We start from the raw sequence: 25522 nt of genomic DNA, 5'->3' as shown, positions 1-25522 counted from the left end.
GTATAAAAAAGCAGGCGAAATGTAGCTTGCACAGTGGCCACCTGCGCGGAGCGGGTCCTGTGGCCCCAGAGACGGCCTCTGCAGAGGGGTTCGCCCCCTCGCCGGGTTTACAGACAAAAAAGCTCTTCCTTTCTCCGGCTGCACGCGGTGGTCAGCAGAGCGGCTTCCATCCGACGGCTTTTGTGGCATGGCCTTATTCCTTTGGGCCATCCGAGCAGAACGGGAGTATTTACTCCTACACCACACAGCGCTTCAATTAGCCCAAAAAGGCATAATGAGATCATTGCCTGGAAGTGGAAGCTACATAAATTCTGACTACAAATAAGGCATAAATTTTTAACGGGACAAGAGAATTAATTACTGGGAGGAAGCACGGAGGATGCCTTCCCCAGTCGGGAGGGAGAGCTCAGGCAGCGCGAGCGGTCCCGGCCCCGGGGTGGCTCCAGCCGACCTTGGTGTCCACGCTGGGACCATACCGGGGACATCGGGCTGCTGCAGCTTTGCCCAAAATACCCCCTTTTTCACCCGTAGCGTGGCTCCAGCTCCACCAGCCCAGGTGCCCTTCACCAGCTGCTTTGCAGAGCGGCATCTCACTGGGCTTCCTTTGCTTGAAAACGCCCAGATTGTCCTCAAAACTGGCGTTTACCCACCCTGACCGCTCATTACAAGATTTTCACACATTTGGCTTCAGCAGCTGTTTAGAGGCTGAAAAAGGATGACCGGGGGGACAGGGGGATGCAGGGGGGTGGGGAGAAGCTCCGTGAATCCCTTCCCGTCTCGGCCATTGCAAAGGTGCTCGGGGGGCGGAGGGGGGAATCGAATGCCAAATTTTGCATTTTAAGCTTCTAATGGGATTGTTTGAGTTAAAAATGATTCTTTCTTTTGCATACGTATATATATGTTTAATACTTTACGAGGCTGCTAGAACCAGCGGCTCTGCGTCCGCGTTGAGCCCGCTTCCCCTCGCTGCTGGTTTAGCGGCGAACGTCCCGCGCGTGTAAACGCTCCTCTCCTCTGGGCAGTATCTGCCCCGCTCCCCCCGGGCGCCGAGATCCCCAGGAAGGGAGCAGAGCTCGGCCGCCGCTGCGCTGGTGTCTCTGCCGGCTCTCAGGGGGGTGGGGGGTTTTTTGAGTTTTTTTTTTTTTTTTTTTCCTTTGCCACAAGCAAAACTGTTCTTCTGGTTTGGGTTTAGCTAAGCTTTCTGGGCCGCGTTTTGCTGCCTTCGTGCAGGTTAATGTCCCGGGGGAAGGCACGGCTTTGACGTGAAAAGCCAAGGAGCCGCGGTAGCGGGGAAAAGGCAAAACTCAGCAGCCGGCGTTTCCGAAGGGAAGCGGGTGTCAGGGCACGGGTGAATGAGATTTTTCTGGCACGCGGCTCCTTCGGCCCCTTCTCGGGGGGAGGGGGTCTGGCCCAAAGCCCCGTCTCGCTCAGGCCTCCCCCCCCTCCCCGGGACGGCAGGCACCGTGCTCCGGGCTCGCTCCGTCAGCTCGCCTGGCGCCGCGGACCGGGAGCCAACCCCTCCGGCATCCGGCGCTCCTCCGCCGCGGAGCCGCTCCGCCCGGAGCGCCGGGCCGCCGGCCGCCGCCCCGACACCGGCGCAGCTCCGTCGCCGAGCGGGGCCGCGCCGCCCGCGGGGGTCCCCTCGGCGCCGGGGCCGGGCCGGGCCGGGCCGCCGGGCGGCGGGGCCGGGCCCGGGCCGCCCGCGTCCAGCGCCTTGCGCCGCCGCTGCAGGACGCGCTCGAGCTGCCCGGCGGGGCCGCGGGCGCTGCCCGCCCGCCGGCTCGGCCTCCCGCCGCTCCGCCTCGCCGGGCCCTAGCGAACGACAGCGGCCACGCCGAGCTGGAGGCGTCCGGCCGCCCCGGGCACCCGCCGCCGGCGCAGCCCGCGGGGCTGCCGCAGAGGCGCCGCGGCCTTTGCCGGGTGCAGACGTCTGTCTGCACCGGGGGGGGACGTCCGAGGAGGCGGCAGGGCGGGGGGGGGGAGGGCGGGCGGACGGACGGGCGGGCGGGGAGCAGGGTGTCGCTCACCAGCACGGCCCGCAGCTCCACCGCGGCGCTCTGCCGCTCGCCGGCGGCCGCGGACGGGCCCTGCGGCGGAGGACGGGGGGGAGGCGCCGGGGCGTCCTGCCGGGCCGCCGGGCGAAGGGCCCCCGGCCCCCCAACCCCCCGGCCCCCTAACCCCCAATCCCCCGGCCCTCCAAAACCCCAGCCCTCCAACCCCCGAACCCCCAACCCCCAGCCCTCCAACCCCCGGCCCTCCAACCCCCGGCCTCCCGGCCCTCCAACCCCCCTTCCCCCCAACCCCCTGGCCTCGCAACCTCCCGGCCCTCCAACCCCCAGCCCTCCAACCTCCGGCCCCCAAACCCCCAACCCCCGGCCCTCCAACCCCCGACACCCCGGCACCCCAACCCCCCGGCCCTCCAACCCCCTGGCCCCCCAACCCTCCGGCCCTCCAACCTCCGACCCCCCGGCCCCCCAACCCCCTGGCCCTCCAACCCCCGGCCCCCCGGCCCTCCAACCCCCGGCCCCCCAACCCCCCGGCCCCCTGCAGAGCCGCGAGCCCCCCTCCTCGCTCCCCTTCGCTCCGGACGGGGCGCGCAGGGAGCCGCCGCTCGCTGCCGGGAGCGGAGCAGCCGGCCCGGCCGGGCCGGGCCGGGCCGGGGCGGGGACAGGGCAGCCCGGCCGGGGACGGGGCGGGCCGGGCCGGGCCGGGAGGGGCCGAGCCGGGGCCCCGGCGTACCTGGCCCGGGAGCGCCCGCCCCCTCGCCGGCCTCAGGACCACGCCGCTCTTAATGCGCTCCATCATCTCCTGCACGGCTCGAGCTTTAACGTCCTCGGCGGCCGGCTCGGCTGCGCGGGGGCAGGGAGGCGCTGGGGCCCGCAGCCCCCTCCGCGGGGGCGACGCCAGCCTGACCCCCCGGCGCCCTGCCCGGCCCTGCGCCCGCTGTGCCCGCGCCCCGACACCCCCCGAGCTGGCCATCCTGTCCCGTCCGGCCTGCCCCCCTCGTCCCCGCCGCAGGACCCCCGGGGGCGGCCGGCAGGAGGACTCACCGCGATTCCCCTTCACCAGCCCCTTCCTCTGCCGGATCACCGAGAGCGGGCTGGGGGGGAAAGAGGAACGTGAACCCGCATCCCCCACCAACCGCTGCTGTCACCCCGTCGAGGGGCAGCAAAACGCAATAGGGAAAGTCCTGCCCCAGCATCGCTTCCGGGGCTCCCGGGGCCGAGCGGGGACAGCGGCCGGCGCTTACTCCGCAGGCACAGCAGGTCGCGGCGGCGGCAGCGGCGGTGGCGGCGGCGGCGGTGCTGCGGGCGCAGCCGGTGACGGCGGGTCGGGCCGCGACGGCGGGTCCCCAGGCAGCGTCTCCTCCAGCGCCCGCACTGCAAGGGGGAGGCGGCGGGGGCGGGTGGTGAGAGCGCTGCAGGGTCCCTCAGGGGTGTCGAGGGCCACCGCTTGGGGACACTGCGGGCATCCGGCCACCTTTTTTCTCCAGCTCTGCAAGCTGCTTCTGGGCCTCCTGCAGCTGCTGCCGCAACTGTGCTTTCTCCTCCTCGGCGGCGGCGAGAGCGGCTCGGGCCAGGTCCAGCTCCTCCTGCCGCGGGCTCGTCTCCAGCTGCTCTTCCAGCGCCTTCACCTGCAGGCGCGGGAGCGCGGAGGACGCGGGGCCGAGCTTGCACCTGACCGGCTACACCACCCCTCGTGCAGCATCCTGGGCCACTACCCAGCATGGCAGGCTGCAGGGCTGCTGGAGGGAGCGGGCTCGAGGGGGGCAACCAAGCCCCGCCGGAGGTCTTTGCAGGGACCAGCGTCCTGCACTGCTTAGGGCTCTCCAGGCTGGGCGCCCGGTGAGCAGCTACCCATCGGATTTCACACCAGCACGAGCGAGCCTCGGGCAAAGCCGCGAGCCCCTTACCTGCAGCTGGTGCTCCCGCTTGGCCTCCTCCAGCATGCGCGTGAGGTTGCCCATGTCCTCCAGGGCCCGGAGGAGCTGCGCGTTGGGCCCCCCGCTCTGCAGAAGGATGCTGCTCTGCCTGTTGGCTTCCTTCTTCTCCACCAGCATCTGGCCCAGACGCCGGGGGTGAGATGGGGATGGATCCCCCCACCCATCCGCCCGCCCTGGGTGGTGAAATGCCCCTTGCTCTGCGCCGGCAGCGACAGCGCTGGGTTTTGGCTCCCCCACCCCAGGGTACAGCTCCCAGGCTGCTTATTCCCTCGCTCAGCTGCCGGCTGCAAAAAAGGATCCCTCTGTGCAGGGTCTCATCCCAGGGGTGCTGCAGGGGGGCCCCAGCCCCCCGCCGGCCTCTGCTCACAGCGCCCCGCCGTACCTGGTGGGCGAAGGCCTCGGCGTGCAGCCGCAGCTCCTGCTCCAGCTCCAGCTGCTGCACGGCCTCGCAGTAATCCTGTGTGACGATCCGGGACACTGCCGGCGAGGACGGCGATGGGGGCTCAGCGGCGCCCGGCCCCCAGCGACACGGACGGGGGAGCCCCGGCGCTGGCGGCTCGGCACGGCTGCAGGGCTGCAGCCTGCTGCGCTGCACTGGTTCGCAGAGGCGGCTGCACTGGGCTGCACTGGGAGGCAGTGGGCGCAGCGCTGGCGGCGCTGCCGGCTCCCGCTCACCTCTCTTGAAGGACTTCAGGGCCCGCTGGTCCCTGTCCAGGGCCGCCCGCAGCATCTCCTTCTCCCTGCTTTCCTGCTCCAGCTGTGGGCAGGATGGGCTCAGCCCAGCGGGTCCCACCGGCACCCCCGGGCACCCCCCCGGCCCGGTCGCCAGAGGAGCCCGGGAACGACAGCACATGGCTCAGGGAGCAGCTGGGAGCTGGGGCTGGCGGGAGCTGCCCGGGGGCCGGGGCGGCGCGGGGCTGCCGGCCGCTACCTGCTCCCGCAGCTCCCTGTTGCACCTCTGCAGCTCCTGGGCCTCGGCCGCGAGGTCCTTCTTCTCCGCCAGCAGCCGGGAGATCCTCTCTTGCAGGTCTCGGAGGCAAAGCGGGAGAAACGGCGTGGAAAAAGGGGGGCGGTGGGTCGGCCCCTCGCCGCGGGTGTGGGGGATGCAGCAAAGCCCACGGCCCACTCCCCGCCACGGGATGGACCCAGACCGGGTTATGGGAACCACATGCCAGAGGCTGGACTGCTCCTGGAGGAAGACCCCGGCCCTCCCCACGTGCCTTGCTCGAAGCTCCCCGCTCCCCGGATGGGTGTTACCACTGGAGCGGAGTGATGCCCCCAGCCCAGCCCAGCGCTGAGCCAATCCAAAGGGCAAGTCAGCTGCAGCAGCAAAGGCCGCAGAAACTCTGAGTGTGGAAAAAGCGGATGGAAAAGCAGAAGTTTGGGCAGCAGCATTTTCACTTCCTCTGTCTTTCCTAGTATCACTTTTCTTTTGCCTGAGCTGCGTTGAGGCCAGGGCACGAGGTGACACCGCAGGACCAAACCGAGCTGCGCTCGGGTGACACGGGGCCAAGACGGGCGGGCCGGGGGCTGCGGCTTGGCTGCCAAATCACCCGCCCTGGCGCGGAGCCGCGCTGGGGTCTGCTGAGCTTACTGCCTGCCCGGCGGTGCTTGGTTTAGGCTTGATTTCGGGGGGGGGGGGTCGTCGCTGCGGCTCGGCAGCTGGGGAGCCGGGGAGCCGCGGCTCGTCTCACCTCGGAGCTGCTGCCCGTAGAGCCGGGCAGGGTCCGGGCCGGGCTCCCCGGCGCCGGCCGCGTCCTCGGGCAGCAGCGCCCGGCTGAGCCGCTGGAGCTTCACGTTCTCCTGCTTCACCTGGGGGGGCGAGAGGGGCCCGGCGGCGCCGGCGGTCGGCCCCGCGCCCGCCTTGGAGCCGCTCACCGCCGCATGGCTGCCGGCTCCGGACGCCCGGCGAGCGCCGGGCCCGAAGGACGGGGAGCGCCGGAGGGGTGGCGGCTGCCCCCGGCCCACGCAGCCCCCCGGGGAACGCGGCGGAGCCCGAGCCCGGGGCGCCGCCGGCCCCACCTGGGCGGCGTACGCCTCGGCTTGCTGGCGGCACGCTCGCTCGACCTCAAACTCCGTCTCCAGCGCCGAGAGCTCCAGCAGCAGCGCCTGTGACGCTGCCGAGGGAGGGAGCCGGGGCTCGGGAGTCCGGCAGGGCTTTCCCGCCGCGGCTCCTCGGCTCGGCGAGCGGGGAGACCCTGCACGGGGGCTTCGCCGTGACGCAGCCGGCAGAAGGGGAAGCGGGAGCTGGGGGCGCCGAGCCGCCCGCCGCGCTCACCTTGCTCGAACTCGGAGAGCTTCTCCTTCGCCTCGTCCACCTCCCGCAGCAGGGCCAGGCGCTGCCAGGCGAGAGCAGCGTCGCCCGGGAGCCCAGCGCGCACCCAGCCCGCCGCCGCGGCCCCAGCGCCCCCAGCGCCCCCAGCGCCCCCAGCGCCGCGGCTCAGCCCAGCCCGCGGGCGGGAGGAGGAAGCGATGCAGCACGCGAGCCTGGGACAGGTACCCGTACCAGAGCACCTTCTGCCTCTACCTCCTCCTCCTCCTCCTCTCCTTCCTCCTCCTCTTCCTCCTCCTCCTCCTCCTCCTTCTCCTCTTCCTCATTGCTTTCTGACTCCAGGACAGCTGCAGGGGAACTGAAAGCTGATATTGCAGGCTGAAACCCGGGGGTGTTTTTCGGCATGTTCGCCCTGCCTTGCCCAGCCGCCTCCCGGCCGGCGGCTCACCGCACCGCTCTGCAGCCGGGGAAGGTGCTGAGCGCGGGCGGGCGCCGCGGGCGGCAGGGGCTGAGGGTGCCCGGCGCCTGCGAAGGGCAAACCTGGGCCCTGCCGGGTGCCAAAAGCTTAGGAAGAAAAGCACTGAGCCAAGACCGCGGCCACCCTGTGCCGAGCCCCGACCCGTGGCTGCTTTCCTGCCTTTTCCACGCTTTCTGCCCCATCCGTAAAAGCAAACCTCAGCCCCGCTGTGCGAGCCGGGGAGGTTCCCGGCCGCCAGCCCCACTCTGGAGCAAGGGGGCTGCTCCGAGGGGACGGGCGCTCGGACGGGGTCGGAGCACGGGGGAGCAAAGCGCCGTGCTGATCCCGGGGGGTTCCCTGGGGGCTCTCGGGCGCAGCGGCAGGACTGGTCTAAGCGGAGCGGAGGAGATCGTCACGGAGGAGAAAAACCCGCCAGGCTCGGACAACGTCCTGCTTCCGCTTGGGGGTGAAATCCCGGAGCTGTTCCTGGTGGCCTGGAGCCGCTGGCTCGGGGTGGCCCCTCACCAAAGGCTCTTAAAGAACCTGAGCTGCCAAAGGGTGAAGTCCTGGAGGAGACAAACAGCTGCAGACGGACACGTAGACGAAGGGCAGGAGTAAGGGGCTGGTTTACTCCGTGCCAGGAGCGTCCCCAAGACCTCCGTGAAGTGACCTGTTTGCACAGCAGCTCCCACGTGAGCAGAAGGAGCCACGCTCCGGACGGTCTGCGGTCATGCTCTGGTGCTCGCTGCCGTGGGAACCCTTGGCCAAAGAGCCACCACGGGCTTTGGTCACCATCAGTCTTTGGAGGAAAATGCCACCACGGGCCGAGAAAGACCAGGTCTCCGCTGCCGCCCCGGGAGCCCTGGCCCTGCGTCTCGCGGGAGGCTGGAGACGTGCCGCGGCGTATCTGCCCGTGCCGGGCCCTGGCCGTTGCCTGCGGGTGGGGGTTGGCCCCCCACGGCCATTTCTGGAGTGACCACCACTACCAGGGGGTCTCTGCGTGGGGAGGGGGCTCTGAGGTACCAAGAAAGGTGGAAAAGCTCCAGGGAGCCGAAGAGGGAACTAGAGCGAGTCTCTCACACACACACACCACGTATTTTTCCCGCGCGGTGCCAGCGCTCTCCCCGGGGTGAGGGGGGCTCGGCCCCGCCGGCTCAGCCGGCTGCATCGGAAGGAGCCGCTTTAGGAGGCCCAGAAGGTGCAAGCGGTGGTGGGGAGCTGCGGCCGAGACGCCGGGCTTACCCGGGGAGCGAAGGGACCCCAGCGCCGCTCTCTGGCTGCCCCAGCACCACCAACGCCCTGCATCGAGCAGGCTCTGCCCTGGGGCCACGGTGCCGGGGGGCCGAGCCCGGGAGCCCCTCGCCCTTGGGGGGCCAGGAGCTCGGCGGGAAGGTCGGGCACCCGGCTGCCTTCCAGCTCGCGGGCAGCGGCGGGGGCAGAGCGACCCCCGGGCCCCGGCGGGAGTTCGGCACCCGCCTCGGACCCCTTCCACGCCGGGTCTAATCCAGTGGGGACCGCGCTCGGGAATCTAAATCCCACCTCCTCCGCTGCTGAGACCGCAACGCGCCGGCGGGAGCCCGGCTCGGGCGCTGGACGTGCCTGCCCGGCCGTAACTCGCCCAGAGGCCCCGGTGATGGCCACGGACCACCCCCCCCCCCGTCCCCTACCTCACCTGCGAGCGGTCTCACACTTTCGCCAGCCCAATCCATGGCCCTGGCTCAGCGGAGCCGCTCGGCACTGCTCGGCTTTCCGCCCGCGCACCCGACCCCGGGGTGGGGGGAAGCGAAACTCTCCCGCGCGCGGAGCGGGGAAACCCACCCCGCGGTGGGGACGGGACACGGGCACGAGCGCCGGGACTGCGATTGCTCGGGGCGGCTGCACCGCTTTTATTGGGGGAGGCGGCGGGGCCGGCCGGGGCGGCGCGGGGCGGCGCGGGGCGGGCGTCACGGCGCGGCGGCGGGCGCCTCGCGCGGGTAGTGCTCGGCCAGGACGCTCTCGGGGATGCGCTTCAGCAGCTGCCTGGGGAAGATGCGCAGCAGCCGCCAGCCGATGTCCAGGGACTCGAAGACGCTGCGGTTCTCGTAGGGGCCTGGCGGGGCGGCCGTGAGAGCACCGGCGCGCGGCCACGTGCGCGCACACGCGTGGTGCGCACACGCAGGCACGCGTCGCACGCACGCGTGCACACATTTATGCGCACACAGGCTCGCACGCGCGCTGCCGCCCGGCCCTACCCTGCGCGATGAACTGCTTCTCGAACCGCTGCAGGAACTCCAGGTAGAGCAGGTCGTCGGCCGAGAGCGCCTCCTCGCCCACCACCGCCTTCATCGCCTGCACGTCCTTGCCGATGGCGTAGCAGGCGTACTGCGGGCGCCCGTCAGGCCGCGGCGCCCGGCGGCGGCTGCGCCCCCCGCCCCGGCCCCCGCCCCGGCCCCGTTTCGCTCACCAGCTGATTGGAGACGTCGCCGTGGTCGCTCCTGGTCATGCCCTCCCCGATGGCCGACTTCATCAGGCGGGACAGGGAGGGCAGCACGTTTATGGGGGGGTAGATCTGTGGGGCGCGGGCGGGCTCAGCGGGCGACGCCAGCCCCCTTGCACCGGGTGTTGGGGGGGGGGGGGGCGAGGCCGGGCCCGCGGCGCTGAGCCCGCCCCACCTGCCCCACATCGCTCGGTGCCCCCGCAGCCGCGGCGCTGGGCGCCCGGCACAGACCTGGCGGTTGTGGAGCTGCCGGTCCACGTAGATCTGCCCCTCCGTGATGAAGCCGGTCAGGTCAGGGATGGGGTGGGTGATATCTGCGGGGGGGGGGGCGGGGGACAGGATGGTGTGAGTCAGGTGTGCGCACGTGCATGCACATAAGCATACATAAGTGCATGCACATCTGTGCACTCAGGCATTGCACACATGTGTGCATGCACATGCACACAGACATGCACACAGCTGTGTGCATATGAATGCACATGTGTATACTCACACCTGTGCACACAGGCAGGCACGCACACAAGCAGATATGCATGCACAAAAGCATGCACACAGGAATGCAGATCTAAGCACACACACAGTCCCCCACACATGTGCACACCTGCATGCACACAGCTTGCACACATGCATACAGCCGTACACACAAACATACATGCACAGACATGCAAGCATGCATGCACAACTGCATGCACAACTGAGATTTCATGCATGCACACTTGTGCACCCATGCATGCACACCTGTGTGCGCACATGCATACACTGGGGCAGGCATGCACGCACATGTACATGCATGCACGAGCATATATGCATGTGCACGCATGTATGTGCACAGACATGCACACCTGTGCACACATGCATGCCAACAGCAGTATGCACATGTGCATGCACACACCTGTGCATGCAGGAATGCACACAGGCACGCACACAAATGTCTGCATACATGCACACAATTTTGCATGCACACATGTACACATGCATGCAGTCATTTCTACATGCATGCACACACATGAACAGATATGCATGCACAAAGGAATGCACACTTGTGCACACATGTATACACACACACTAATGTACGCATGCATGCAGGCATGCGCACAGGCACACACAGAGGCATGCAGACATGTGCACAGACATGCATGCATTCAGGCCTCCACACGTGCACAAATGCATACATAGGTGCCCACAAGCGTGCCCACATTTATGCATACACAGGCACACGTGCATGCACGCTTGTGCACACACAGATGCACAGCTGTGCATACATGTACGCGCATGTGCTGCACACGTGCATACAGGTGGGTGTGAACAGGTGCACCCGTGCATGCCTGCCTGTGCACAGAGACACGAACATCTGCGCATGCATGCACACACAAAGGCATGCATACAGGTGAGCAGACATGCACGCACAAGGGCACGCACACCAGTGCACACATGCATGTACAAATGTGTGCATGAATGCATGCACACAGGCATGCACACACGAGCAGATATGCATGCACAAAGGCATGCGCACCTGTGCGCACATGTAAGTGCACATCTGTGAACACATGCATGCGCACAGGTGTGCATGCACATGCACGCTTGCATGCACACAGACACGTACATCTGCACACATGTGCTGCACACATGTGTACACATGGACACACACACACCTGCATGGATGCACATGCATGCACACAGACGTGCAATTGTACACACGTGCATGCACACAGCTGTGCGCATGTGCGCACAGGCATGCATGCACATGCAAAAGGGTGCACACAGGTGTGTACACATGCATGCACACGCATGCACACACACGCCCAGTTTTGAAGTCACCCAAACCACATTCTCCATCCCAAGGCAGCGTACTGCTGCGCGCAGGGAGGCATGGGTGGACCCTGCTCGCGGGGGACAAGGCAGGGGACGTCGCTGCAAATCTGCCCAGCCAAAACCCCGAGAGATCCCAGGAAACTCCCTCGCAGCAGCCAAGCTGCGCTCGCTCCCCGCTGCCGGGCGGCCCCGGGCCCCCGCCGCCGCTCACCGTCGTTGGGCATGGTCAGGATGGGGATCTGCGTGATGGAGCCGCTCCTGCCCTCCACGCGGCCCGCCCGCTCGTAGATGGTGGCCAGGTCAGTGTACATGTAGCCGGGGAAGCCGCGGCGCCCGGGCACCTCCTCTCTGGCCGCCGAGACCTGCGGGGCGGCGGGTGAGCACGCGCGGGGGGCGGCGCGGGGCGGCGGAGCCCCCCGGCCCGCCGGCGCCCTGACCTCCCGCAGCGCCTCGGCGTAGGAGCTCATGTCCGTCAGGATCACCAGCACGTGCTTCTCGCACTGGTAGGCCAGGAACTCAGCGGTGGTGAGGGCCAGCCGGGGCGTGATGATGCGCTCGATCCTGCACGGCGGCGGGGGGAAAACACCGGCCGGGTGCCAGCCATCCCCGTGGAGTCGGGGCTCGCGGCGCCGAGGGCAGGGCTGGCGCGGGGGCAGCGCAGCCGCCGCAGCCTCGCGGTCCCCGCGCCCGGCACCGCCCCGGCAGCCCGCTAGTGGCACCGCGTGCCGCCCCCCACGCTTAGCCTGGATGGCACCGGCGCTGGACCCGGTGCTCAGCAGGCAGGAGGAGGAGGAGAAGGAGGAGGAGGAGAAGGAGAAGGAGAAAGGAGAAGGGGAAAGAGAAGGAGGAGGGTGAGGAAGAGGAGGAGGAGGGTGAGGAGGAGGAGGAGAGCAGCGTGCCGGGCCGGCCGGGCTTGCTCACGTGGGGTCGTTCGCCAGGTTGAGGAAGAGACACACGTTCTCCATGGAGCCGTTCTCCTCGAAGTCCGCCTTGAAGAAGCGGGCCGTTTCCATGTTCACCTGCCCACCACGGGAGGAAAGGCCCGCTGGTGGCTTGACGCACAGTGAAACTGGGACAGCCAGGCCGCGGCAGCGGGGACAGGGGTGCGCCCCACGTCCCCCAACCTGGCCCTGGCTGCATCCCCGTGCCCAGAGCACCACGAGCACCATGGCTTTGCCGCTGCTGCCCTGACCCCACGGGTGACTCACCCCCATGGCAGCGAAGACGATGGCAAAGTTGTCCTGGTGGTAGTCCATCACGTCCTTGGACTTCTTCACCAGGCCAGCTTGCCGGCAGATCTGAGCAGCAATCTGCAGGGGTACAGGGACAGGGACAGGGATGGAGACGGAGACAGAGACAGAGAGGGAGAGGGGGATGGGGATGGAGATGGAGATGGGGACAGGAATGGGGATGGGGATGGGGACAGGTGGAGATGGGGATGGGGATGGAGATAGAGATGGGGATGGGGATGGAGACAGGGATGGAAATGGGGACGGGGATGGAGATGGGGATGGGTGGAGATCGGTACGGTGATGGGGACGAGTGTGGGGATGGGGGAGAGACCGCATGCCATGTGCCAGCACCGCAGCCCAACTCTGCTGCTGTACCCTGCCACCCATCGCTGGCGACCCACCTCGTTGTGGGGGAGGCCAGCAGCGGAGAAGATGGGGATCTTCTGGCCCCGGGCGATGCTGTTCATCACGTCGATGGGCGAGATGCCGGTCTGGATCATCTCCTCGGGGTAGATGCGGCCGTGCGGGTTGATGGGCTGCCCTGCAGCACGCACGCAGCTGCCGAGCCAGCCCCAACGCCCCGGCAGGGAAAGGCGAGCGCGCGGGCTGCCGGGTGCCGGCGGGCCCAGCCTCACCGTTGATGTCGAGGAAGTCCTCGGCCATCACCGGCGGGCCGCCGTCGATGGGCTTCGCCGAGCCGTTGAAGACTCGACCTGCAAAGTGGGACGCAGCTCGTCACCGGCCAGGGCAGCGCCGGGCACGGGCAAGGGCGCTTCTCTGGTGCCTCCAGCTCACGCCGAAGCAGGTGCCTGGAGCACCACCGGGGCTTTCTGGGGGCAAACCCTAGAAATAGTGAGCACCTAAGGGTGCCAGGCAACATCCCAACTGCTGCAGGTACCATGCTGGGCATCACCAGTTCCTGCACTGGGCATCCCTGGGTGCAGACGAGCAGGTACCGTGCTGCGCATCACCAGGTGCCGTGTTGGGTGCTGCACTGGGCATCCCTGGGTGCACACTGGTGCCAGCTGGGAGCGAGCATGGGTGACACACCGAGGAGCACCCAGGTCCCCAGAGACCTCTTGATGCCACCCAAGCCACCAGCCCTTGCCTTCCCCCGGCGGTGCTGGACTCAGGGGCTCCTGAGGAGCTCGTCCTGCGCTGCGCCAGGGAGAACAGGGAGGAAACTGGGCGGCAAAGCAAAAAGAGAGCGTGCTGGCGCGGTCCGTGCACCGAGACGCTCCGTCCTCAGCCGGCTTTACCGAGCATGTCTTCGGACACGGGCGTCCGGAGGATGTCCCCGGTAAACTCGCAGCAGGTCTGCTTGGCATCGATCCCAGACGTCCCCTCGAACACCTGCGGGGACCCAGGGCTACCGAGGGCGCGGCGGCGGGCAGCAGCGAGGCGCCGTGCGCCGGCGACGTGCCCGCGCCGCTCACCTGCACGATGGCTTTGGAGCCCAGCACCTCCAGGACCTGGCCGCTGCGCCTGGTGCCGTTGGGCAGCGTGAAGTTCACGATCTCGGCGTACTGGGCGAACTGGAGGGGCGAGCGGAGGGGGTGCCAGCAGCCCCCAGCGCGGCCCCGGCTTCCCTCCTGCAATGGGGCCCCCGGCCCCCCCCGGCACCGGCTCTCGCCGCCGAAGCTGGCGGCAGCGCTGGTGGGATTGCCCTCGGCGCTTGCGCCGCCGTCTCGGCCCAGGGACGGCACCGAGCGGGAGACGGGGAGGTAGATCCTGCCACGCGCCCTCCGGCAGCGTTAGGAGGAGGAGGAGGAAATGGGTGCGAAGGCCTGGATGCCCCCCTGCCCCATGCACACGCCGGGCTGGAGCTCTGCACACCTCCAGGTGCAGCGTCCTGCTCCAGCACAGCACCCTGCTCCAGTGCAACACCCTGCTCCAGCACAGCACCCTGCTCTGGTGCAAGATCCTGCTCCGGTGCAACACTGTGCTCCAGTGCAACACCCTGCTCCACCATGTCACCCTGCTCCAGCACAACATCCTGCTCCAGCACAGCACCCTGCTCCGGTTCAACATCCTGCTCCGGTGCAACACCCTGCTCCACCATGTCACCCTGCTCCAGCACAACATCCTGCTCTGGCACAGCACCCTGCTCCGGTTCAACATCCTGCTCCAGTGCAACATCCTGCTCCACCATGTCACCCTGCTCCAGCACAGCACCCTGCTCTGGTGCAGCACCCTGCTCCGGCACAGCACCCTGCTCCGGTGCAGCACCCTGCTCCAGCACAGCACCCTGCTCTGGTGCAACACCCTGCTCCAGTGCTCCAGTCCCGCCCCCCAGCCAACAGTCGCCTTCTCTGCCCCTCAGATCCCCACTCCTGCTCAGCCCCCGGTGCTGTGAACTTTGCACTTCAGCTCCTCACCAAAGGTCCTGGCGCAAAGGGCAGCAGAAGCGCCCGCCAGGACGGAGCGCTGTCATCATCCCCACGCGCGGGAGCAGCGAGAGAGGGGCTCAGGGCCGGGATGCGGGAGGGCGACAGCGCCCGGGCCGCGCGCTCCTGCCGCGCATCGGCATCGCCCTCGCCCGGGCAGCGCCGGCGGCCGCGGAGGCCGTCTCCACTAGAGGCCACTTGCCAAAGCGCCAACAGCGTTTTCTGCTTTTCCCGGCCGACACCGGTGCTGGAGGGAAATTTCCCCCCGGGCTCCGTGCAAGCGCAGACGTGCGGATTTGGGGCGGCCGTCGCTCGCCGTGCCTGGGCGCGCACCCCGCTCAGAGGGGGCGTCCCGGGGCCGCGGGGGGCCCGAGCAGCCCTGGGTGCCGCGGGTTAACGTGCTTCCCCGCCCGGGGCGCTGCACGTGGGGCCGGCGCAGCGGAGGCGGCGCAGCGGCCGCTCACCGCACAGCAACGCCGCCGGGCTGGCCGGAGGGTCACCCGGGTGCACCCCGGCGCGGGCAGGGGCCAGGCACACGCACCGCCAGGCGCACGTGAGTCTGCACGCACGTGTGCACCAGCATGTGCGTGTATGTATGTGCACACACACGCATGTGCATGCACTTACGCACACACAGAGGCATGTGCATGCACATACGCGCACATACACATGCGTGCCCCAAAAGCACACACACATGTGTATGCATGTATGCATGCACACACAGGCATGTGCATGCACGCACACAGGCATATGCATGCATGTACGCACACACACATGCACATATCCACATGTGCATGAGTTTATGTACACACACATGCCTGCACAAATGCACACGCCTGCACATATGCACACATGTGCATATGCATGCAGGTATGCATACACACATGCAAGTGCGTGCACATATGCACACACATACATACATGTATGCACACATGCATAGACATGTTCATGAATGTATGTGTGCACACACATGCACCCATGCATGTGCATGCAGGTATGTGCACGCATGTACATATGCGCACACACAGCTGCATGTGTGTATATGCACCCACCCATGCATGTGCATGCACATACACACACACAGGCATGTGCATGTACATATACACAAATGCATGCACACACACACGCCATGCATGCACATACATACACGTACACATGCAAGCATAAACACACACGTGCATGTATGTATGCAAGCGCACACACATGCATGAGCCTGCACATATGCACATACATGCACATACGTACACACACAGGCATATGCATGCACATACACACACACACATGCATGCACATATGCACACAGCCATGTGCATGCGTGTATGTGTAAAAACCTGTGCATGCACATATGTTCAAGTGCATGCACACACACACGTATGCTTGCATACATGCTCTCTCATGCACACACACATGCATGCACGCACACCTGTGTGCATGCACACACACACAGAGGCATGTGCATGCATGTATGCACACACAGGTATGTGTCTGCATGCATGCTCACACAGGTATGTACATGCACATAGCTGCGCACACACACATGCAGACACTGGCACGTGCATGCACATACGCACACACAGAGGCACGTGCAGGCACGTATGCACACACACCGCTGCACGGCCATGTGTGCCCTCACACCCACCGCTGCCGTTTGCAAGAGGCTCTGCTGCAGCCTCTGTCCGGAGGAGGGAGCTCGGCGCCGGCCCAGGCGCCCCGAGAGGAGGGGACAGAGCCCGGGGGACGGGGCACGAGGGCCGCGCTCCCCCCTCGCTCGCCTACCTTGACGTTGTCCAGCACCACGAGGGGCCCGTTGACGCCGCACACGGTCCGGTAGGCTGCGGGGAGAAGGACACGGCGTCAGCGGGGCCAGGCAGCGGGCCCCGAGCGCCCGGCGGGGAGCCGGGAAATCCTCCCGCGGCGCCTCGGCCCCCAGGCAGCCGCTTCCAGGCACCTTGCGCGTCCTGCGCCGAGAAAACCGTCCCGGAGAATCCCGAGGGACCGGTGCTCAGCAGCGATGCGCCCGCTCCGAGGCGCCTGCGCGGCCCTCGGCGACGAGCCGCAGGCAGGGAAGCCGCCGGCGGAGCTGAACGCCGGGAAAAGCAACGGGAACGAAGGGGTTTATAGGGCCACAGTGGCGGGGGGCCGGGGGTTGCAAGGCTCCGGAGAGCACGAAGAGCCCCCGGCCCGGCCGAGCCCGCGGGGCCCCGGCCGCCCCGCCGCCCCCGCGCTGGCCGCTCCGCGTCCCTCCCGGTCCTGAGCGGCTCGGAGGGGCCGGCGAGCCCCGTCGGCACCGGCACCGGCACCGGCACCGGCACCCGCGCCGCCCCGTCGGGCGAGATGCTCGGCCGCCCGCCAAGCCCCGCCGCTCCTGCAATTAGCCTTCTCCGCGTCCCCCCCCAATTACCCCGCGGCGCTAAGCCGCCGACCCCCCCGGGCCTTTTGTCTCCTTTCTTCCCAAAGCGACCGGTCTGCTTTTTTTTTCCCCTTCCCGGCGGCTTCACAAATCTGCTTCGCCTGCTTCCCCTCCCCTGGGAGGTTTCGCGGGGCTCTTTTCTTCTCGCCCTCCTCTTCCTCCGGTGGTCTCCATGACGGCCCACCCGGCTCCCTCCCGCCGGACATGCCCAGGGCTCCGGCAGCGCTGCCCAGGCACCTGGGCCGCTGAACTGTCCCCCAAACTCTCCATCCGTCCGTCCGACAGGCCTAGATTCGCCCTGCACCCACCACTCCGGGGCAGCGTTATTCCCATCTTTTTCTCCTTGGGAAACCGAGGCAACGAAGCTGCTGCCGCCCAGACTCCCGGGGAGTCTCCACGCTGGGTTTCCTGCATGCAGGAGAACATCTCATGCTCTCATCGCGCTGCAGCAGCTCTTTACTTGCAGCAAAGTTGCCCTCCAGTCACCGCTGGAGAAGATCTCATGCTCTGCGCTCTCATCTTTCCTCTCCTCATCACGCCTTCATTTTTGGGACTGGTTGTTGGGTGATGGACCCAAAGCACCAGTTGTTCAAACAGACAGGAGAGCACAGGTTAACTCAGAGAAATGTCCTCAGCAGGACATCAACATCCCCAGGACAGAGGGAGAAATCTAACCCAAGGGTTGCTGCGGTCCTCCAGCTCCAGCTAGGGGGTCCTGGGCTTGCTCTCCTCGAATGCTGGGTCTCCATCAGCCAAAGGGGATGGGGACAGACCGGGGAGGGACCAGGCCCAGGGAACACTACCAAGCTTCACTCCTCCTTGCCCCCCAAAGCAGTTCTCAGCCCTGACACCTCCCTTCATCTCATGAGCTTCAACCCAGCATCCAAGAGAAGGAAAACATCTACTGCGAGGCCAATCCAACCTCTGCCCAGCAAAATGTTGACCCGAGAGAAAGCTAAAGCTTCTGAGACATCAACAGGGAACTTCGCTAGACCCGGACACGGTGACGCCACGACGGCAGGGACAAAACCCACCGCCCTGCAGAGAGAAGCAGTCTTGAAGATGGACGCGGAGAGAGGAGCAGCTTGGAGGGCACGTCCCAGGCGGGCCCGGCTCGCGCAGCGGCTCCGTTAGCAGGGCCACGCCACGGAGGAAGACGCGTGGCCACGCCACGGCGGGAAGCAGGTCCTGAGAAGCGACGCGCTGAACTTTGAAGCGTGAAGCGCGTCCAGAGGCAGGCAGGAGCCGGAGCGACGGGCGCCCAGCCGGGCACGGTTACGGGGCCACCTTTGCTCCGGCGTGCCTCACGGCGGCGAGGAGAACCGAACCCGCGGCCGGCGCCGCGAACGAGCTCAGCTCACGTGAGGGCTTTTTCCATGAGCTACGGAAAAACGAGCGAACGAGCAGGAAAACATTCCTGGGAACCAACTCGGGCGCCTGCAGCACAGAGTCGGCACAGACTCATCAGCAGCACCACCTCCTTGCTGCTTGCCTTTTTTTTTCTTTATTTTTGGCTTTGGGTTTTTTTTCCCCCTGCAACTCGACAGCAACCCCCTGGCTCGGGCATCCTGCAGGGAAGGATGCCCAGCGCTGCGCCCGCTGCACTGCTCTGCCTGGGCCCACCTGGACGCCCAATTTGGGGCGAGACACCAGGATCGGGGCGCCGGGCGCCTGCAGGGGCCGCTGCGGCCCCGGTCCCTGCTCCGCCAAGGGCGACGTAAAAGTGAAGGGCGCCCAAAAGGGTGCTGGGGCAGCCCAGAGGCAACAGGGAGCGGAGGGATGGGGGAGGAAGGCAACGCTGCGAGGAGGAGGAGGAGAAGGAGGAGGAGGAGGAGGAGGAGGAGGAGGAGGAGAGGGAGGAGGAGGAGCAGCCCCGGCTACCGGAAAACACTAATTCAGATAATTAAGACGTTGAGCCGTTGTGAAAAAGGCAGCGGCGGCGCGGCGGGGTGGGTGGCCGCGGCCCCCGGCGAGCCGGCCGCAGGGGCACCGCCTGCCCCCGCGGAGGGGAGGCCAGCGCCCGCAGCGAGAGGCAAAGAGGAAAAAGAAAGTCTTTCAACCTGGCCTTTTCCACACCCCAGTCCCCAAATTCACAGCTCCTGTCACATGCAATCTCCATTAGCCCCTGCGCTCACGCACTATTAACTCCCGCCGCGGAGGAGGGCCCCGGAGGGGGAGGCCGCCGGCTGAGGAAATTGGCCACGGTGACAAAAGCCGCCGCGACCCAGCGACACCGAAGCACTAATTGTTTCCAATCATCCGCCCTCGGCGGCCCTCATCCCCCTCGCCCGGCCCGGCTGGGGCGGCTCCTCCGGCCGGCATCGCTCCCAGGGCTCTGCTGCAAAGTGCCCGGCTCCGGCTCCTTGGGGGCATCCGTCCGTCCGTCCTTCCGCCCGTCTGCCCGCCTGCGGCGCGGGGCTGCTGGCGGCAGCGTTCAAACCGGCGCACGCCGCCGGCGGACCTCAGCAAGGACGTGCTGACCCGGGAGCTACTTCTTTCCCAGCTCTCCTTCTCTCTTCCAGCTAACCTCTCCCACCTTGACTTGCAAGCAGGGAAGCTGGGAGGAGCTCAGCACCCCGGGACAGAGCCCCCAGCACCCAGGACAGCTATCTCCAGGTTGGGGCAAGGTCTCTCCCAAAAGCTTGTGAGCTTGGAGGAGGCCAGGCAGGGCAGAGCAAGCCACAGAGAAGTGCAAAGTCATCGCTGGTGGCTCATCCAGCTTGTGCAAAGCCATCACTGGTGGCTTGTCCAGCTTGCGCAAAGCCAACGCTGGTGGCTCATCCAGCTTGTGCAAAGCCAACTCTGGTGGCTTGTCCAGCTTGTGCAAAGCCAACTCTGGTGGCCCAGCAAACTTGCAGAAAGCCAATGCTGGTGGCTCATCCAGCTTGCACAAAGCCAGTGTTGGTGGCCCAGCAAACTTGCAGAAAGCCATCACTGGTGGCTCGTCCAGCTTGCACAAAGCCAGCGTTGGTGGCCCGTCCAGCCGCAATGGAGCAGGCTGGAGTCACCTCCAGGAGGTCCTGGTCCGGCCTGTCGCCACCTCCTCCCGCGAAGGCGGGAAGGGCAGCCGGAGCTTTCCTCAAACTTTTCCGACAGTCCCTAAGTGACCGCTTTCCCCCCGCCGCAACCTGCCCGTTGTGCGACGCGTCAGTTTGTGCAGCGCTGTCAAACGCACGGGGCCGGCGGGGGCCCGTGAAAAGCCCGGCGGGGGGCCGCGCGCTATGCCACTAATTAGGGCCCGCGGCCGAGGGTTCCCATACACACCTGCACGGTCATGTGAGGCAGCGCAAAGAATGGCAGCGAGCAGCCGAGCGTGAACCGAACGCGCCAGCCCCGAGCGGGGGGGGGGGGGGAGAGAAAAAAAAGGGGGAAAAAAGGGGGAGAAAAAAAATAAAAGTGCTGCCCTTGCCGCGGTCACGTTTGCCCTCGCACAAAGCAGCGCCTGGGCCCGGGCTGGGGGGCCGCACGGAGCGGGGCTGCCGGACCCGCTCCCCCCAGGCGGCCCACGGGTGTCCGACCACCGGGGGGGGAAATAATAATAATAATAAAAAAGAAGGAATAACAGCAAGCGGCAGCGCTGCATCGCTGCCGGCCCCGGGATTCCCGCTGCAGGAACAGCTTCCTGGGCACGCCACGTGTTTTCGGCTCCAGGTTTCTCCTCCCGCTTCCCACGGCTGTGGGAGGCAACGCCGCATCCCGCGTCCCCGACGGGCCCGGGCAGCCTCCGGGATCGGCCGCTGGCGCCAGCGCCCTGCAGCCGCCGGGTGCACGTGCGGCAGCGGCACCGAGCCCACGTGCGGCGGCCCGGCCTGCTGCTTGGGGGGATGGGGGGTGGGTTGTTTTTTGGTATTTTTTTGTTTTGTTTTGTTTTTTTGCAAAGCTGGGGCAAGCCAAAGGCCAGAAGGTGGTAAGTGCTTCTTCCACTCGCTCGTGCTAATGGATTTGCAGTGCTCGGGAGCAGCTGCTAATACCTCTGCCGCCTCTCAGGAGAGCCGGCGCCAGCCGAGCGGCAGGCGGCGCGGGCAGCTCCGGCCCTCGCTCTCCTCCGGCCCGGCCGGCTCTGCCGGCTGCAGCGGGGCCGCGGGCTGCGGCCGGCCCGGCCGTGCGCGTTAGCCGCCTCCAACGCCGGCACCCACCTCCCCCATGTTTTGCACCATGGCACGCCACCCCGGCCAGAGCCGCTGCACCCTGGCCGGCTCGGCCCCAGGCTGCTCCCTGCTCTCCGTGTTGACAGCAAACACGGGCAACCGGCGCCCGCCCGGGCGCAGCCGGCTCGGCTCAGCCTTGCCCGCCCGGAGCCATCCGGCTTGGGGCCAGGGATGCTGAGCAAAGCACTCGCCACCCTTCGTGACCTTGCAGCGATGGCAAAAACACAGCGGCGTGTTGTCCTTGACGCCTCCAACCCACCGTGCACGGGCCCCAGGGGTCACAGCTGCCCTCGGGGCCGGCGGATTGCAGCCACAGGCCGCTCCGAGCGGGTGCCTGTGTCCAGCACCCGCCGGCTGCACGCACGGGCGCAGAGGCGTGCGGCCGGAGGGAGACCCGCACAGGCGGCACGGGCAGCCCCAGCTCTGCAGACACACGGGTGTCTGCTTGACGGACGCAGCCTGCGCCCCTCTGCACACGCGTGTCCCGCGAGGGGCGGCGGAAGACGCAGCGTTCAGCAAACGCCCCCGCAGCAAGTCCCCCGTCTCCTTTGCATATGTCCACACGACTCTGCATGCAGATTTGCACACACGTGTGTGCACACACACACTTTGACACCCTCCCCCCCCCCCTCCATGCACACCTCGATTGCTGCACACGCACGAATAACCCTCCGGGCAGCTTGGTGGAGGTAGGTGCATGGGAGCGCAAGCACCCGCGGGGTCGCAGCTCCGGGGGCTGCAGGAAGGGATCGTGCTGGGGCCGGCGAGCACCCAGCGGGGACGTGGGGCAGCGACGCGGCCGCTTCTCGGCAAGGAGGGGGCTGCCGGCCCCGATCCGCTGCCCGCTGCCACGCTGGCCCCACGGCCACCACGAACCTCGCTCAGCGCCAGCCCGGCCCCTTCCCGCGGCGCTGCGGGACCCCGGGAGCCGGGCAGAAAGCGCCCGTCCTGCACGGCGGCCCCCCCGCGGGCCCGAGAGCAGCCTCGCCGCCCCCTCCCCAGCCCAGGCAGATACGCGCAGCTCCGTGCACCCGCGCCGGGGCTCGCAGCACCCCGCTCCGGGGCTGCCGCCGCCGCCGGAGCGCCCCGCTGCCCGCAGCCCGGCCCCGGGCTCCCCGCGCCCCGCACTCACTGAGCCGGGCGCTGCCGCCGTAGCTGCGGCTGGCGGCGTGGAGCTGCTCGCGGAGCGCGGCCGCGGCGGCCGCCGGCGCTGCCGACCGCCCCGTCGCAGCCATGGCCCGGCCCGGCCGCCGCGCCGCCCCGCGCCGCTTTTGTACCGGCCCCGGCCCCGGCCCCGGCCCCGGCCCCGGCCCGCGGCACCCGGCCGGCGCCGGCTGCGGCTGCGGCTCCGCCCGGGCAGCCCGTGTTGACTGTAAATAGCGCGAGCGGCAGCGCCGGCCGCGGCCCTCACCTTGGCCGCGGGGCTGGAGGGCAGCGGGAGGGGGGGGGTGCCCCGGGGTGGGGGTGTCTCGGTGTAAAGGTGCCCCGACGTGGGGCTGCCCCGACGTGGGGGTGCCCCGGGGGTAGGGGTGCCCCAACATGGGGATGCTCCGGGGTGGAGGTGCTCTGATGTGGGGGTGCCCCGACGTGGGGGTGCCCCGGGGGGTGTGGGTGCCCCAACGTGGGGGTGTTCTGGGACTGGAGGTGCCCCGACATGAGGCTGCCTCGGAGGTGGGGTGCTCTGGGGATCGTGGTGCTCTGGGAATGGGGGTGCCCCGATGTCAGGGTGCTCCGGGGATAGGGGTGCCTCGAGGTGGGGGTGGGATTAGAGGCAGGGGTAGAGCCGGGGTGGGCGCCCGGCAGGGGACCGGCAGCAGCGGCCCCAGCACTGTGCCTGCGAGGCTGCAGCGCGCATGGGACCGGGGGCCGGGGGCCGCCTGCGCGCAGGTGCTTGCGCCTGGGCGAGGGGCGCATGGTGCTTTTTTCCTCCGGGAATTTCCTTCCGTGCCCGTGGCTGCCGCAGCGGCGACGCTGAGCCACCCTTGGGGCTGCACCCAGTGAGCAGCGGTTATTTTACGGGTATATTTTATTGCCGCTGATGAGGTCAGAGGAGAGCAGGGAACGACGGCGCCCAACGTGCTTCCTTTTAAAGCCACCCCAGCGCTGGGAAGGTTACTGATACCGTGAAATCTGCAGCAGCGCTGCCGCGGGGTCGGCTCCCGAAAGCGATGCAAGAGGAGGCAGGCAGGAGGCAGGACATAACTTTTATTAACCATAAGAAACCATGAGAAATCACATCGTTCACTGAAGTTTTACATACGGTATTTCGGGGAGGGCGGGCGGGGGGGTTTCTGGCCACCTTGATGAGTCGGGCTGCACGTCCGGGAGCTGAGCAGCGCCGCGCCGGGCTGCTCTGCGAGGCGAGACTTGGGGCAGGTCTCGGGGGAGCCTCTGCGAAAGCAGCGTTGGGGACTTTCCCCTCCTTCCTGGCCGTTAAGCGACTGGATGGGGGGAGGGAGGCAGGAGCAGGCGTCTCCGGCTTTGGGGGCTCTTTGGAAAGCAAAAGCGGCTCTTCCCATCTCAGAAGCGACCCCAAATCTCTCCCGGCCTTGAAGGGTGCGGGGAGGTCACTTCTTCTCTGAACTGGACCAAGCTTCCTCTCACCGGAGACCGAGCTGGGAGAACAGGGCTCAGATATCCTCGGATATCCGGCTTGTCCCAGGCGGCTCCCGGGCTCTCGCCGGGGGGGGGGGGAGGTGGATGCTGCAGGGAAACAGGAGAAACCAAAGCAAAACGAGAGCGCGGAGGGCGATTTGCAGCGAATCCTACCTGTAGGCAGGTTTTTCCCTGCCTCCAGGTGCAAGAAAAGAGTTTCCCTGGAGCGGGGCGGTTCGCGGTGGCTTCCCACGGCTTTGCTGCTCTCGCCCGCCGCAGGTCGGAAATGCTCCCGGGGGGTACGGCCGCCCGGGAGCCCGTCTGCACGTCTCGGCTTCCTCTGCACACGAACTCTGCAGACCAGGGAGGGTGGCGAATGGCAATATAAATATAAATATAAATTCAGCGAGGAGGGGAAGGGAGCGGATTTCCATCCTGTCAGAATCCAAAACCTCAGTCAAAAATGTCCTCACGACGCCAAGCTCTGCAGCCTGTGCCGGTGGAGACAGGGTCGGGGCGAGAGCGAGGCCGGAGGGAGGAGCGGGAGCGCGGACGCTTCGCTGCCGGAGCCCCCGTCCCGGCTCGGCCAGGGCATTCCTGCGGATATCACCCTTCGGGAAAGCTGGAGCTGCAAGGCCGCCGCTGACCTCTGGAGCCTTGGGCAAACCCCGCGTCCTGCCTCAGTTTCCCCGCCTGCGGCGTGGAAGCCTCCCGAGCTCAGCAGAGCCGCGCGAGACACGGCCGCTCGCTCCCGTAAAGTGCTCCAGAAGTGATACGATCGATAAATACTATTTCATAGAAACACTTCATTTAAAACAAAACAAAACAAAAAATCACAGAAACCTTTTTATAAAATCATTTATTTTAAATACTTCCCTGCAAAGCAGCGGGAGGGGCTGATCGCTCCGGCTGAGGGCTGTGTCCTCCCTGGGGGCCCGGGGAGAAGCGGCAGTCCGCGGCGGGGAGCAACGCTGGGGCTCCCCGCACGCGCCAACCCGAACCCGGCTCGGCCGCAGGCTCTGGAAACCCCACGACTCGCCCCAGTGTTGCCCAGCAGTAATTAATATTATTATTATTACTCCGCACGGAGCCCCAGAGCAGCGGGAGGCTGCAGGAGCCCCGGTCGGCACCACGGCCCCTTGGCAGAGATTTGCTTTACCCCAGAGCTGGGTCTTTCCAGGAGGCTTCTTGTATCACTTTCATTTCTTTCTCCCCATCTTCCCAAAATAACATATTTGTTCTGAGAAAAAACAGAATGCGAAGATCTTTTAAAGCCGGTTTTTTGTTCTGCATTTACAAGCCTGACTCTGCTTCCAGCTTCCATTTTTCCTCCTTTTTTCTTTTGCCCTGGAAAAAGCCCCGGGGAGTTTCGCCCAAAGCAGACGCTGAGCATGAGCTTGCCTGGGTTGGCCAGCGGCCGCTGCCCCCTCCACAGCCCTGCAGACCCCCCGGCGGCGGGCAGCGACGCGGCCGCACGTCCCCGCCGCCGCCGCGCACCGGAGCCCGGGCATTGCACGCGCCCCGGCTCGTCCCCGGCGCCTTGCTGAGAGAGAAGGCGTCCCGCTGCTGGCCCCCGCCGGGCCAGGAGGTCCCTGCGCTCTGGCTTGGCCCCTTCCTGCCAGGCCTGCAGTCTGGGGGTGCGCGCCAGGGAGGAGGAGCCTCTTGGCAGCATCTGGGAGCTCCCAGAGCTGGGAGGTAGCTCAGGGCATCGCTCCTGGTCCCGCCAAGGCGATGGCACCGCAGGGTGTCCCGCCAAGGTGACACCACCAGAGCGTATCCCAGCAAGGCAA

General features: G+C 67.0%; 2 protein-coding genes across 2 annotated transcripts; both read right to left on the bottom strand.

Annotated features, from left to right (window-relative positions):
- Positions 1–698: 698 nt before the first annotated feature.
- ATP6V1B1 (ATPase H+ transporting V1 subunit B1) lies at positions 699–22372 on the bottom strand. The gene is made up of 18 exons (XM_062574486.1): positions 22270–22372; positions 19908–20029; positions 18613–18687; positions 18351–18426; positions 16356–16411; positions 13629–13727; positions 13452–13545; positions 12828–12905; positions 12594–12733; positions 12169–12270; positions 11882–11979; positions 11398–11521; positions 11172–11322; positions 9380–9462; positions 9116–9220; positions 8904–9033; positions 8637–8761; positions 699–842 (listed from the first exon to the last, which is right to left on the bottom strand). The coding sequence occupies exons 1-18, from the start codon at positions 22370–22372 to the stop codon at positions 699–701; spliced, it is 1905 nt and encodes a 634-aa protein (XP_062430470.1).
- On the bottom strand, positions 1813–5487 carry LOC134140387 (shootin-1-like). Its single transcript, XM_062575462.1, has 10 exons — positions 4875–5487; positions 4619–4700; positions 4326–4420; positions 3914–4060; positions 3481–3628; positions 3251–3380; positions 3051–3100; positions 2740–2849; positions 2028–2087; positions 1813–1890 (listed from the first exon to the last, which is right to left on the bottom strand). The coding sequence occupies exons 2-10, from the start codon at positions 4671–4673 to the stop codon at positions 1813–1815; spliced, it is 873 nt and encodes a 290-aa protein (XP_062431446.1). The 5' UTR covers positions 4674–4700; positions 4875–5487.
- Positions 22373–25522: the final 3150 nt, after the last annotated feature.

This window comes from Rhea pennata, chromosome 4 (genome assembly GCF_028389875.1).
Source record: "Rhea pennata isolate bPtePen1 chromosome 4, bPtePen1.pri, whole genome shotgun sequence".
Classification (NCBI taxonomy): Eukaryota; Metazoa; Chordata; class Aves; order Rheiformes; family Rheidae; genus Rhea; species Rhea pennata.
The sequence above is the reverse complement of the archived record's forward strand: the minus strand, read 5'-3'. Positions and strand labels throughout refer to the sequence as shown.